At 40.2% G+C, this 14,432-nt stretch overlaps 1 protein-coding gene across 1 annotated transcript in view; it reads right to left on the bottom strand.

Moving 5' to 3' along the window:
• Nucleotides 1–14,432, bottom strand: part of LOC120737965 (protocadherin-15-like) — a 230,699-nt gene that overhangs the window by 195,097 nt on the left and 21,170 nt on the right. The window contains exon 2 of the mRNA XM_040038931.1: nucleotides 7,208–7,358. Within this exon, the coding sequence (XP_039894865.1) occupies nucleotides 7,208–7,340 (133 nt within the window). The 5' untranslated portion in view covers nucleotides 7,341–7,358. The remainder of the gene's footprint in view (nucleotides 1–7,207; nucleotides 7,359–14,432) is intronic.

The following is a 14,432-nucleotide window of genomic DNA, read 5'->3' as shown; positions in this document are numbered from 1 at the left end:
TAGTGACATAGTTGTTGCAAGAAGGAAACTTAACTACAAAATGACACAGGTACTCAGTAACTTTGCTTTGACTGCCATATACCGGCTGGCAACTTGTTGAGCCAAGTCTTCCTTTGCAAAGAGACATGTGCAAACCTTTGTATTTGCCATTTAATCTGTTGGAAAATGATTGCAATCAGTTTGATTTGGATGACAATTGTTTGCAGACATGTTCCCTCCCACCAGGTTACCTGCACAGGAACTACTTGCAATTGGTCTCTGACTGCAAAACAATTCAGTGCAATCATTGGCTAACCACCAACGTTCCCTAACTGAACAAAACTTGTTGTTATATTTTTACTCTAGTGTTACTGAGCTATAATATCTATAATATCTATATAGTAAATATATAGATAGTGTGTTTGTTATAGCATGGTATTTGTTCTGTGTTTTAATGGGATGAGCCAAATAAAATGAACATGAACACTCTTGATTGAGCCTTTAAAGATGCTGGATCTCATTTAACTTTGGGCATGTGTTACGTAAGGATAACTTGTAAGGGGAAATGCGTTTTTAAAACTTAGTTTGAAGCAAGATACCAGAAGTGAGGCTAGTTTTTTTTTTTTTTGTTTTAACATTTTGGCTGATCAGTGCACGTTCCCCTTCTATCTCTGCGCAGATGCATGGGCGCTCAAAGATGCTCACCTCTGACTAACACCCCTGTCACTTAAATGCCAACCAGATAAATCTCAAGGACTAAGAGTTAAATGGAATATTAATATTCAGATAAATCGAGCAGAAAGTCAAGAGAGTTTTACGCTGAGCTCTCCCATAGGTGATGACTTCATTTATCCTTCACCTTGCTTCAGCTTCCCCTAGGTTCAGAGAAATCAGAATGTGGATATTTTTTCAGCATTACAATAACTTATTGTAGGCAACCTTTCCCCTTTAGTTATTGCTCCTTTTAAACTCATTGCATATAACTGATATATTGTGAAGTGATAGAAGAGATACTCTTTATCACTAGGGCTGTAAAGCAAGTGATTTAAAGATTGAAACACCCACCAGGGCTGTACTGGGACAAAAAAAAAAAATCAGCCCGGGCATTTTGACTAGTGACCGGCCCACCATGGTATTATAGGAAAAGCCATAGTGCCTTTATAATAAACTTAAACCTACACCATCCTCCCTATTCTGTTATTCTAAACCAGGGGTCACCAACACGGTGCCCGCGGGCACCAGGTCGCCCGCAAGGACCACATGAGTCGCCGGGGGGCCTGTTCTAAAAATAGCTCACCATAACAACTTACCAGTAAGCTGCATCTATTTTTATTTTTTCTTTCTATTTTTTTTTTATCACAATTGCATTGGTGTTAATTTGTTAGAGATAATATATATAAAAAAAAGTTTATTATTAAATATTAGATCATGATCTAATATTTAGTGCAAGCTGGTCTCCACGGAAACAGTTGCCGTGAAGACCAGCAAAGGCAAAGGTGAGGAGATGAGGAAAACATGGCGGAAAAAAGGAAGAAAACATATAATTTTCACAGTGAATGGGAGGAAGAGTTCTTTTTTACCACTGTGAAAGATTCATGTGTGTGTCTCATTTGCGGGGCAACTGTGGCAACGGCAAAGCGGCACAACGTGGAGAGACATTTCCGAACGTGTCACACAAACTACCATGTTAACTACCCAAAGGGCAGCACACTGCGAGCTGAAAAGGCCCGCGAATTAAAGGCAGGTTTGAGCAAACAGCAGTTTTTTTTCACGAGACCGGTGAAAAACTCTCAAAAAGCAACCGAAGCCTCATTTAGAGCTACACATTTCATGATTAAGAAAAAGAAGGCATTTTTAGACGGGGAGGTTTTCAAAGAAGCAATGATGAAACTGTGCTTAAAGACGAGAAATATGGAAACGATGTAATCTCCACTCTCTCCGATGTCCAGCTGGGGGCAACTACAATTGTTAGGAGAGTGTCGGCTATGTCCGGGAACTTGGCTGATCAGTTGGATCAGGATCTGGTTTGGATGCTAAACCAAGTGCAGTTGGTTTAGCATCCAGTGTGACGAGTCCGTGGACAGCAGCACAACTGATGGTCTTTATCCGGATGGTATTTGATGGTTTCTCCACAAAAGAAGAACTCTGACACTACTGCCGCTAAAGACAACTACGAAGGGAGTTGACATCTATAACGCGGTGAAGGAGTTTTTCGCGAAGAAAAAGGTACTGTTGGAAAAGCTGGTATCAGTGACTACCGACGGGGCTCCTGCTATGATCGGCCGACATACGGGATTCATCACTCACTGTAAAGGTGACACAGAGTTCCCAAACTTCATGCATTACCACTGCATCATTCACCAGCAGGCGTTATGCGCAAAGGTGATCGGCTTCGAGCACGTCATGACTCCCGTTGTGAAGATCATAAACAGCATCCGCTCCAGAGCTAAACAGCACAGAACATTCAAGGTGCTATCGGAGGAGCTGTCAGCTGAATATGGTGACCTGCTACTACATACGGAAATCCGATGGCTCAGCAGGGGACGGATTTTGCTTCGTTTTTTTGTCACTTTTGGGTGAAATCAAGGAGTTCATGCAATCCAAAAGGGAAGACCCATCTCTGCTGGAGGACACACTTGACCTTGCGTTTTTAACAGACATTACTGAGAAACTGAACCATTTGAACTGTGAGCTGCAAGGCAAAGGTAAGACTGTTGCTGACATGATAAGTGCTTTAAATGGATTTAAAGCCCAGATGAGCATTTTCTCTGTGCATTTACAGAGAAAAAAGGTGCTGCACTTTCCCTCTGTGCAGATGGTGCTGAAAGACAATGCTTCTGCATCTGAGACTTTTGACAAAGTTGCAGAAAAGTACACAAGTCATAAACCGACTTGGTCAAGAGTTTGAGAACAGGTTTTGTGAACTTGATCAGCTTGAGCCATGTGTCTCATTTGTTTCCAATCCTTTCATGAATGTGGACACAACATGCATTGCTGAGCAACTAAGTTCAATGTTCAGCTTGGATGCTGGACAGGTGGAAATTGAAATTGTAACATTGCAAAATGACGTCCACCTCAAAGCCTATCAGGGTGCACCAAACTTTTGGTGCCTTGTTGACACAGAAAAGTACAGTGGTGTATGCACAACAGCTATGAAGGTTGCCAGCCTGTTTGGTTCAACCTATCTTTGTGAATCAGCCTTTTCTGACATGAACTTCATCAAGAACAAACACACAACACGCCTCTCTGATGCACATCTGCAAGACTCACTCAGAGTTGCAGTGTCAAGTTATACCCCAGATTACAACACACTGGTGAACAGCATGCAATGCCAGGTTTCCCACTAACAGACAAAGAAAGCCATATTAGATGTTCTCAGTGACAACATTACAGTGTCATGTCAAAGTTGAATTTAATTATTGAAAAACAAATGTGTTTGTTAAGTGCAACATGTGACAATTTGCTTTAAAATGCTGCCAATTTGGTGAAAAGTTCTGTAAAATTTGAAAGTTGATTTTTTTGTATGTTACATACATACAAAAATAATGTATGTAACGGTGCATGATTTGTTAAAATTTGTTAGTGGTAAGTGAAAATGTTGTAGAAGTGATCACTTCAAAATGTAAATACTTGCAGAGATTTATAGAAATAAAGCGTTGCATATTGATATTTATGTTTCCTACCTTGTTTCCTACTTGCATTCTTTATAATTATGGTGAAAAATAATTAACATAATTAGTGTCTTTACATAGATGAATATCATTAATTATTAACGATAACACATAATTAAGTTAAATTGAGGAAATTTGTTATTTGAGAAGTGTGTGTCAAACTGGTAGCCCTTCACATTAATCAGTACCCAAGAAGTAGTTCTCACTTTCAAAAAGGTTGGTGACCCTGTTCTAAACAGTACTTAGCAAAAATATAAAACAACCTAATTTATAATTACATATATCTAACTAATAGGGTTGCCAACTCCCAGCAAAAAAAAAAAAGGGAACCACTCCCGTACCCTCTGTCTCAAGATGCTTAATTGACAAAACTGATTTCAATTTAATGCACGTATAAAACAAATGCACAGAAATCTATTATTTCTCTCCAGTAATTAAATGGATTCAACATCTTTCTTCAACAGAATTGCAGACTGCACAGATGGTACCTTCCCAAAGGAAAGAATACTATAACTTACTAGGGTATATACTAGACTTGATATTTACTGAATACAATAATGGACTTCTATACATTTTGGTTGTAAGATTCAGATAATTATTTATTAAAAGCGAGACATTTTAAATGAGAATAAGAAAGAAAAGTATATCTTTGTGCCCCCCTTTCCCTGTTAATGCCCTACCTGGCCCCCTGGCAAAACTTTGCTAGACACGCCCCTGCACAGTTACCAGCTCTCAGCTACATAGAAAAGGATCCTGGTGTTATTTGTCTCTCAGAAACAGTTCATAACTGTGGCCCGGCTGGGCTCCTTCCGGGGGGTGGGATGCCCTCAGGCCTCTGGCCTCTGGGCCTGAAGCTCGGTCCTCTCTGGCACAGCTGGCTGCCGGCAGAGCCCGCGGGCACGCCACTGCAACCCCCTCTGGCCTCTGCTCCGTAGCTGCGGGGTGACCTCTCGTTTGGGGCTCTACTCAGCTCTTCCCAGGAGGGTGGCACGGTTCACCCCCCTTTGGTGGTCCTCCTCGGGTCCTTGTACTCTGGGGCCTCTGGATATCTGGGGCCTGGATCTCCTCCATACCTGCTTCATACCCTGGTGGACGGGGCTATGGCTCCCCACACTCCCTAGCAGATCGTTACATGGAGAAACCTTTGGAATACAAGCATGCTGATCCACACAGGTATGCACACAGGTGTACACACGGGTGTTCACAGACGCGGACTACACCTTTCTTGGCTGCTGCCTCAAAGCACATTGTGCGCTGTCGATCTTGCGTGCTGCACAATATCGTTATCTACTACTGTTATCTACTGCTAGCTAGTTTATTGTGATGGTGCTGTTTTTTTTTTTGCTCTTTGTTGTTTGCTTTCTCTTCTGTTTTTTTTTCTCCATCCAGGTGATCCAGGTGTTTTGTTTGTTTTTTTTTCTTTCTTCCCCCCTTTCTCACCGTCTCTTCTCCCCTTTGGTTTTCTTTCTCTCCCTCTCTTTCTTTCATTCTTTCTCCCTGTCCTATCCCCCAGTCATGTCTGTCCCGTTTGTAGCAACCGAAAATAAAATAAATTCATAATTATAATAAAGGTCAATCAAATGGACCAATATGGCAAGGCCATGATGATCCACTTGGTAAAGTAAATCTGCTTGGCATCTTTCTTGGCCTTAAGACAACAACTCTGATGGCTAAAGATCCAAACGGGACACAAAAAAAGAAAAAAAAAAAAGAGCAGTTCATAACTTCCCTTCAACTCATTCATATTAACTAAAAGGTAAACCTGTTTCTCCATCACCTGTTCAGCTCTGATGATTCAGTAAGGACATCTCCTGGTTTTATCTTCATGTTTCCCTCTCACCGGATATCCAAACTGATATCATGACCAGCAGCTTTTACAGCTGTGGCTCCAGCAAACATCAGCTGATAGTAGAAATTAATATTAAATAAATTCTAACAACAGCTGATCAAGCTTAAACGTGCTGCTGTTGTGTAGCGCGACCTCCGCTGGTTTCCTCTTTCTGGCGCAAGAGAAATGCCAATCAGCTGATCATTGATCAGTTTCATGATTGAATTAGCATCTTTCTAGCTGAAGTAGTACGGGACAAATTGCGTTCCTTTTCACCTCAACTATAAAGTTCGACCTCCTCGGCTGTAATTGGTTCAGCCCAGAGTTGATCATGACCAACTGGCCAATCCGCCACTGTTCATTTATACCGTTAAAAAAAGAAAAGAAATAAAACCCCATCGGCCCAAAAAAACGAAAAATCACGAGCGGCCCACTGGGCAAATGCCCGGTATGCCCGATGGCCAGTGCAGCCCTGACACCCACCTTAACATTTACATTGGAATCAATAGCATGTCTTTGGTTAGGTAGGCTATTCTGCTTTTGCTTCTTTTGTTTCTTCTTCTTGTATATTATTTGTAATTTCAATGAAACTTTCATATAAATGCAACTATTACATGACATTTACTAAATTAGTCCGTCTTTAAAATCTGTCTGTAAACAAGACAAAGGACTTTAGGTGATGACCATATACATTTACAACATAAAGATCCCCATTAAATTGCTATTTCTAACTTTGAGCTTGTAATAGGTTGCAGTTTCACTGTGGTGGTTCACTGTCAGGTTTGCCTCCCCAACTGTTTTTGGAGTCTTGTGAGGTTTACTATCAACATTCTTATCCGTCATGCAGCGCCAACAGGGAGGTGTCTAATTAGTCCCAAATTCATTCTACAGCATGACAACGGTCCCAAACATACAGCCAGAGTCATAAAGAACCATCTTCAGAGGCAAGGAGTCCTGCAACAGATGGTATGGCCCCCGCAGAGCCCTGATCGTAACTTCATCATGGCATTCTGGGATTTCATAAACAGACACGAGCAACTGAGATGAACTATGGCAACTCCTCCAAGACTTTACCTGCTGGACACGTTGAACAACTGTGTCCACGTGTAAAACCCAAACACCAATAAAGCTATTACTTTTCCATATGCAGCCTCTTCAAACCACCATATTGGTATTTCAACAGCAGAAATATAGTTTGGTCTGCTGAACCAAGGTGCAATACAGTACTTTGAGCCATGACAGTAATTCAGCAAAAAAATAAATAAAAAATCATCATTATTTCATGCATAATTGAGATAAAAATTTACTTTTTTCAGGGTGAGCAGGGAGGACTATCGCTACATGGTACACTGCATGTAAGTCATAAAATCAAAAAGAATCAATAACCCATGAAGCGTGGCTTAAGCAGATGGTATTAATTCTGAAGTACTGGCAGAAATGGGTATAAAATGTAATATAAACAGGAAAAAAGCTGCAGTAGATGTTAGAATAAAAAGTAAAAGTGATTACATTCAAGATCCCCAGACAAGACCTTGTCACACATGAAATCAAGAAAGAATCAAAAATCCTGCACTTTACTACCTAAAATAAGCCTTGACTCAAAAAAGTCATACACAGTGCTGATATTAAAGCAGACTGAATTACTGAATGAGACACATAAGACAAAACAAAGAGACAAAGTGGAGAGGGAGGACAGTGATCAGGTCATGCAAAGAGAAACTCGCTTTACCTTCCGTGTCTTGGCCAAGGCAGGTTGATAGCATCAGCAGATACAGGACTCCCATTCCTGTTACACTTGACCATTTGCACCAGCCCCATGACAGCGGCCCCGTTAAGCGCATTCTAACCATCTTCACCACCATGCTTCACCAAGCATCCAGCTGGGCGAACAGAGAGAGACAGAGCAGACAGTTAGTCCCAATCAACTGATTCACTTTTAGCTGTGCAGTGTGCAACATTGAAAGCAGCAGCATAAAAACATCTGGTGGCCTCACTCAGTGGAAAATAGAGAAGAAAAAAAAAATTCAAGTAAATTGCAGGTGTTGCCTTTATGTAATGCCTGACCCGTACCCAGGGTCTCAGTGAAATGCAATCTGGAAGCATATTTAGAGATTCTCTCCACAACTAAAAGAAACAGGCAGCAGGCAAAAGGAGTTGCAGAGCATTTGATTGCAAGTCTTCTGAGAGAGCAGAGAGACTCTGCAGAGGGTTATGGATATGGTTAAGCTTAGATTAATGTAATGTGAAAAACACTTCACCTGCAATCTACTCCCTTGCATTTGAATCTCAGCTTACCAAGTTTGACTTCTTGGAAATGGATGCACCGATTTCCCATCCCTTCAGTAGAAAAAGACACTTTCCATATTGACATCGCCCTCCATTACATCCCTATGGGTGAGACACCATCCCAATCCAAAGCTCAGATATCATTTAATATTCGTTTTGTGTCTGTACCTCACAGCCACTTCGTGGCAATCTAACATCTTTGATCAATCGTTGTGCTCGTGCATGAAAGCAAATGATTGTTTCACAGGGATTGCCGCCACAATGGGAAATATAGAAACCTGTGGATGATGAGAGGAAAGGAAATATTTTTGTGCAGTGTAAAATGCCAGTGGTGCTAACAACATTTCAGATCTTGCGGTGGAAAATGTGCCACATTTGAAATGCTCCACAGAAGAGCGGAGAGATATATTAAGCTGGCGTGCATGCAGTCTTGTCTGTGTGTGTGCATGTGTGCGAGTGTGTTTTAACCACTTAGGATGAGATTCATTAAATGTCATAGTGAGAACACAGAGATGAAGGGGAAAAAGTTTCTTTGAAGTTAAAGAAACATTTGTATACTGTCTGACTCTGTGTGTACATATCTATTAATTGGTCTTGGATTGGTTTGTAGCAGCATCATTTAAAGTGAGTTCAGTTAAGTACAAGGAAAAACATCTTTCAGTCACTCATGATACTGACACACAACTCTACATTAATCTAAACACTCTCAGTCAAGGGTGAGCCACACCTAAGCTCTCTCGATCTATGATCTAAGGTCTGGTAACTGTCTGTTAATGTTCAAACCCTTGCAATTTTAGCTTTTAATTGAACGCAGTTCCTACAAATCAGATAGATATTTGTTAAATGTCACGGCTTAAACACAGAGCTGAGTACAAGGGAAATTCAAAATAGCACTCATAATATCAAATCAAGCACCTCCATGCTGTGCTTTCATCTTTGTATCAGAGCTGTAGTGTTTTTCTGCACAAGGTTTCAGTTACTTACATCTGTAGCTACAGAGGACGAGTCAAGCACCGACACTGACGGTGTCTCTTGTTAAAAGTTCATTTCTCCCAATCACGGAATTCAATTACGTGAAATATTCGACATAGTGAACTATAATATGCAAGCACCTTACCCTTGTTTCATTCTTTATCTGCTTAGTTTTGCAGTCACACTGAGAACATTATTTAATCTGCATAAAAGATTAACCTGAGCAGGACCTTAATATACTGATACTGAACTCAACTAGGCTTATTCGGTTAGGACAACATTAACTGCTCCTCATCATGCAAAATCTGCTGTCTGTTTAATTAGAGACTAATTTATGAATCTCCCGTGGCAGAAATTCCTGTGACAGAGTCAAATTACTTTTGCCCAACCCTCTGAGTGGAGATAAAGTTGGCTGACAATGAAAATAAAACTGTGATATTCCACCAAACCTCTGAGGGGAAACTCTGTAGTGACTGGGACTTGAACTAAGAGCAGCTTTATTTAACAAGTGCCTCTTAGACTAAATGATTCTCATAACCGAGTATGACATATTAATAACAAGTTTTTCCAGCTCTACGCGCGTACGTTTCCAGCTTTAGAAATGACAGTGTCACAGCAAGCCTGCAGGAATCTTAAAGCTCCTTGGATATTGTAGAGACATGCTGTCTCAACAGAGAAAGGATGTCTCAGCTTCAGAAGAGGGAGCCAGAACAATGCCCCAGGGCCCAGAAGGTAAAAGCAGCCCAGTATTAAGCGGGCACTTCCACACTGCAAAGAATGCATATATTTGCTGTCAAGTCCTGGATCTTCTTGGGAGCCAGAGCTGAACTTTGTGTAGTTTACATTTTCCTTATGAACTGAATTTTAGCTGCACATATTTATTCAATTATTCCAAACTCCACTGATTAAAAATAGGCGGAGCTTCTGAAAAGTTTTGCTGGCACTGGTCGTGCTGGAAAGTGTATTACTGTATGTGTGGGATCGCTTTTATGGCAACAAGTGTCTTTTAGCAGCATTTTAAGTGTTTAACAAGCCAAAGCAAAAAAAAAAAAGAAGTTGCGTAAAAGAAGAAGAGAGCAGAATGAATGCACTGTCAGGACTTTAGATTGGAGTGGTTGTGTCAATGAATTTGCCGAGCATAAGGTCGAAAGATGAAGTACTGATGGGTGAGCAGTTCGTCTTTCTGCTTTTGTAAAGAATTCATGTGTGGAAAAACTGTAAAAGATCTAGAAGTTGATCCACTGGAAATGATTCTTGAATGAAGGATTCGATAATGAGGGATTCGCTTGTTTGGAAGGTTACCCCACCCAGTCAGTCTATGCGGACCTGTGGTTAATGGGCTTCTCCATTTTTTCCCCCCATGCCTGTAGACATCACAGTTGTCTTTCTGTTACTTTAGCAAGTTGCATTTACTCCAGTGTGATGTGGTGGTATGTCAGCCCCGGGGCCAGTCACGGAGGTGTTAGGCCTGTGGGCAGATGGGTCTAATTTTTATGAGTCCTAAATGTTTCAAAACTTTGAGTGCACATCTTACACACATCATTGTTTTCATCCTGTACATTGACACAGTGCCTCTTTCTATTAAATATGCAGACATTTTCAGAGCTTCTCCCCCTTCTAACATGAACCACCCAGATCAATCAAAGTTTGAACCAAAACTGCAAGCGAGGCAGCTGTTTATTCTTTTCTCTTTTTTTTTTAAAGGGCCAAACAAAATTATGCCAGTGTGTTACATAATGACATACAGAAGTCACCGATAGAGGGTGAGTCTAAACAATGCAAACTAGCCAGCACTGTTTGGACACGAAGGAACCTTTATAGTGGAATTTCAGCTGTGCAACTGTGTTTAGCTATTAAAAATCCTATAAAATGCATAACAAAACTGAAAACCAAGCAATCAAGTGAGCACACTAATAAACTATAGTGTCAGTTACTCAGAAAACAGCCACAAAGTAAAATAAGCTAAAGGGGATAAGTTGCTAAGCGACTGTCTTGATAGATTTTATGTGTGTATTTATGAATTGATTCATTGCACTTAAATACATACTGCACAATGTGATTAACTGAATCAATTAATCATATTCTGCAGCTAAATTGTGTGGCGGTTTGCACTGTGCATAACAAAATGCCAGCTCACTTTGCTGCTGTTAGTGGTGCTAGCGCTAGCAGGCTTTTCTCTTTGCATCCATGCCCTTCTGCTCAATGTAGTTATGCATTGTTCAGATTACAAGAGGGAATATGGCAGTTTACTCTACCACAGCCAAAATACAGGAGTTGGCTATCTGTGTCCTTTCATAAATAGCCATGTTACAGTCATGGCTAATGCTTGTGTTTTATGTTTTTGTATAGTTGCTAAAAGCAACTGTGAATAATTATTTAGCCGTTTAGCTCCATTAGCTCCCTGTTAGTAACCACTATCTTCAAAGCAGTCTCTTCCTCCTCTTTGCCTGCTTAGATCAGCTCTCCTTTCACCTTGCTTGTTTACAACCTTCCATCACGGAGCGAGCTGCTGCTGTTTGCTGGGACTAGAGGCAGTTTGCTGAGTAACATCTTACAACTGATAGTTTTTTGCCATTAACAATAATAAAATATGATACCAGCAAGTATTTCTGGTGCTGACTAGTAAGAGAAGGAATGCTCTAATCATCTGCTTGCATTCACCCCAAAAAATCATGGCATCATTCATTAAAGCTGATTAACCTCTTTAGGGAAGCATGGATATCATATTATGATCCTGATAAAACACCAAAGAGCTCAAAAGGTGAGTTTGAAGTGTATTTAAATGACAAATGAAACACAAAACATAATTTGTGAGAGTTATAAAGTATTAGTGGATTTTTTTCAACATAATTGGGTCAATTTTATATCATAAATTTAATCCTTTTTCCCAATAATCAACCACAGGTGATGCTATATTCAAGATTCTCAAATAACCTTAACTCTTAACTCCTAGCAAAATCCCATGATGCATATTTAATTTGTACATTGAGCAACTACAAGCATACAGATATCCTAAAGCGTACAGGCTAAATATGTCATGGCATTTATTATGGACATGATGTGTACAAGCTTAGCAGATACAGTATGCAAATGAAATTTAGATGTATTTTGAATAATAGCTGTCATCAGTTTCCTCTAAAAATGGTTTAAAAAATAAAACGTGCTTCAGGGTCAAGATGTTACTTTCGATTAAGTATGTAGCCACTCAACAACAATTATTTTAATTGTCACACAAACAATAATGAGTCACAGTTGCCTTTGAAGCCCAGTCACCCTTTGAAGTGAGACTCTCATAAGTTAAAATCACTGAGTTCATAACCTCAAACCTTAACAATCAGAGTAGAAAGCAATTTAAAATGGACTTGTTTAAGACAACAGTGTCAGGTCAACGTGCAAACAAAGTCACCCATCCTAAAGAGTCAAAACCATGGCAGTATTAATCGTAGGTATAGATTTGTGCTTTATTAGACGTCATATTAAAAAATGACCTCTGACTTTGAGGCCAAGGTCAATGAGATTAGGTGATAAAACTGTGGTATCAGTTCGAAAACCCGGCGTCGCCTCGTACTCAAGTTATCGCATTGACAAACTTGGGTGAGCAAGTGCTTAGGGGACAGTAGGAAGGAAAAACACCCTTTTAACAAGAAGAAACCTCCAGTAGAACCAGGGTCAGGGAGGGGCGGCCATCTGCGGGCACAGCGTGTGGATGAAGGAAGGAATGTTCCATGAATCATTCGGACATTAAAAATCCACCCAAGACATGAGCCAGTGCTCTGTCTACACAACATGACAGAAAACTTCATAAAGAGCCCATTTCAGATGGTATCTTTTGCATAGCCTGTCACAAAGACACATATTTTGCTCAAATTTCTTTAGTTGAATCTATGAAAAATGTAAAAGATATCAAAGTTTGACAGGCACAAAACAGTACGGTTTGATCCCTGGGCTCTCTGTCCTGGTCGTTGTGTCCTTGGGCAAGACACTTTACCCTACTTGCCTACTGGTGTTGGCCAGAGGGGCCGATGGCGCGATATGGCAGCCTCGCTTCTGTCAGTCTGCCCCAGGGCATCTGTGGCTACAACTGTAGCTGCCTCCACCAGTGTGTGAATGAATAGTGGCATTGTAAAGCGCTTTGGGTGCCTTGAAAAGCGCTATATAAATCCAATCCATTATTATAGTATTTTTGCACCAACAAGATGATTCCCAAAGCGCTATCAGCCAAAAATCTGCCTTATATACTGGATTTCCACTTTTGTTTGCCCATGTTCCAATAGATTGCTGCACCTTTTTCACATTCTCCTAGAAAACAGAAATGAAGGGGCTCAAAAGTTTTTGCACAGTACTGTATTATCAACAGACATTTGTAATCAATAAATACTGATTTCATCAGAAGGTCTTTTGTTGATTCACTAAGCCTAAATGTCTACACTGAATATGCAAACAAGATGAGGAAGTTCATCTGAATGAAAGCTCGCCTCAGTAAAAGAATATTACACTGTGCTTCTGCCAAGCAATATGACCCCAGCTTCCTGATTAAGTGTAGATCAATCACAATTAAAGAGATACAGACAGAAAATCCCAGCAGCTTTAATCAGAATTATCAGGCTTGAAAACACTGACAGGCTGAAAAAGCTGCCACTTATTTTAAAGTGATATTGATAAAGTTAATGTGTCCCAAATTTGCCATCCACTTTAATAAATGTTAAATTTATGTTTAATTACAGAAAAAAAAAAGGGGGAAAAAGGCTCGGAAATCATTATTTGTATCCATATGGCGAACTTAAATAGGACACACTTAAAAAAGAAGTCTGAGAGTGCAGAAGTTATTTTATGCCAGTTGGCTTTCCTGGTTGAATAAATATAACTTTGCTTTATCAGTGCTACAGTCAACTAGAATGCAAACACGTGTTTTAGAGATTTAACGGTGGAATATTTGATCATAGAGCTAAAAACAAGGATTCTTTTTGCATCATGCATGACACAGAATATTTGATAACAGTTACTGAATGCACCTTTGCATTATAATCACACAGTACTAACACAGTGTTAATACCTGGCCTGCAGTCCACATCAAAACACTGCACTTGGTTTTTGCATAACTAGTTAATACACCAAAGTATACATTTTTTGGTTTATTTTAAGAGAAATGTGTCACATAGATTTTAGCTATATTGTGCCAAAGCTCATTTTTAACGCTTGTTCCTTGTCAGTGGTTGCCAGCGTTGTGCTAGTTGATGTAATAAAAGACGTCAGTACCAGACAATTACAGGGAATTAAAACAATTTGGCCCAGTAAGACAGCTAGACAGATATATCACAAAAAAATCAATTTAAGAACAGCAACAATCCATCTAAGGAATTTCTTGTATCAATAAAAACACATTTTCATATACATTTTTGGACTCATCTCTGTGAAAAAAGAAGTTCTGGATCACAACTGTGAGACTCTTTCTGCGTGTGCATGTCTGTGTTGGGCTGAGTCGCTGCCTCATGTTTAATTCCCTAAAGTTGACAGAGCACTCTGGCAGACAATAGTAGGCCATGTTGTAAGCGTCAGTAACCAGGATGAAGTGTATTAGGGCTGAAGGCGCTTCTCCTCTGGTGGAACTTCAAAAACTTTTATTCCTCCAGAGAGGAGCGGAAATACACCCAGAAGAGAGCGAGCGAGCGCGAGAGAGACTCAGACAAAGGAAACGA

This window comes from Simochromis diagramma, unplaced genomic scaffold, assembly GCF_900408965.1.
Source record: "Simochromis diagramma unplaced genomic scaffold, fSimDia1.1 OVJJ01000402.1, whole genome shotgun sequence".
Lineage (NCBI taxonomy): Eukaryota > Metazoa > Chordata > Actinopteri > Cichliformes > Cichlidae > Simochromis > Simochromis diagramma.
Note: the sequence above shows the minus strand (reverse complement) of the source record. Positions and strands in the feature narration are given on the sequence as shown.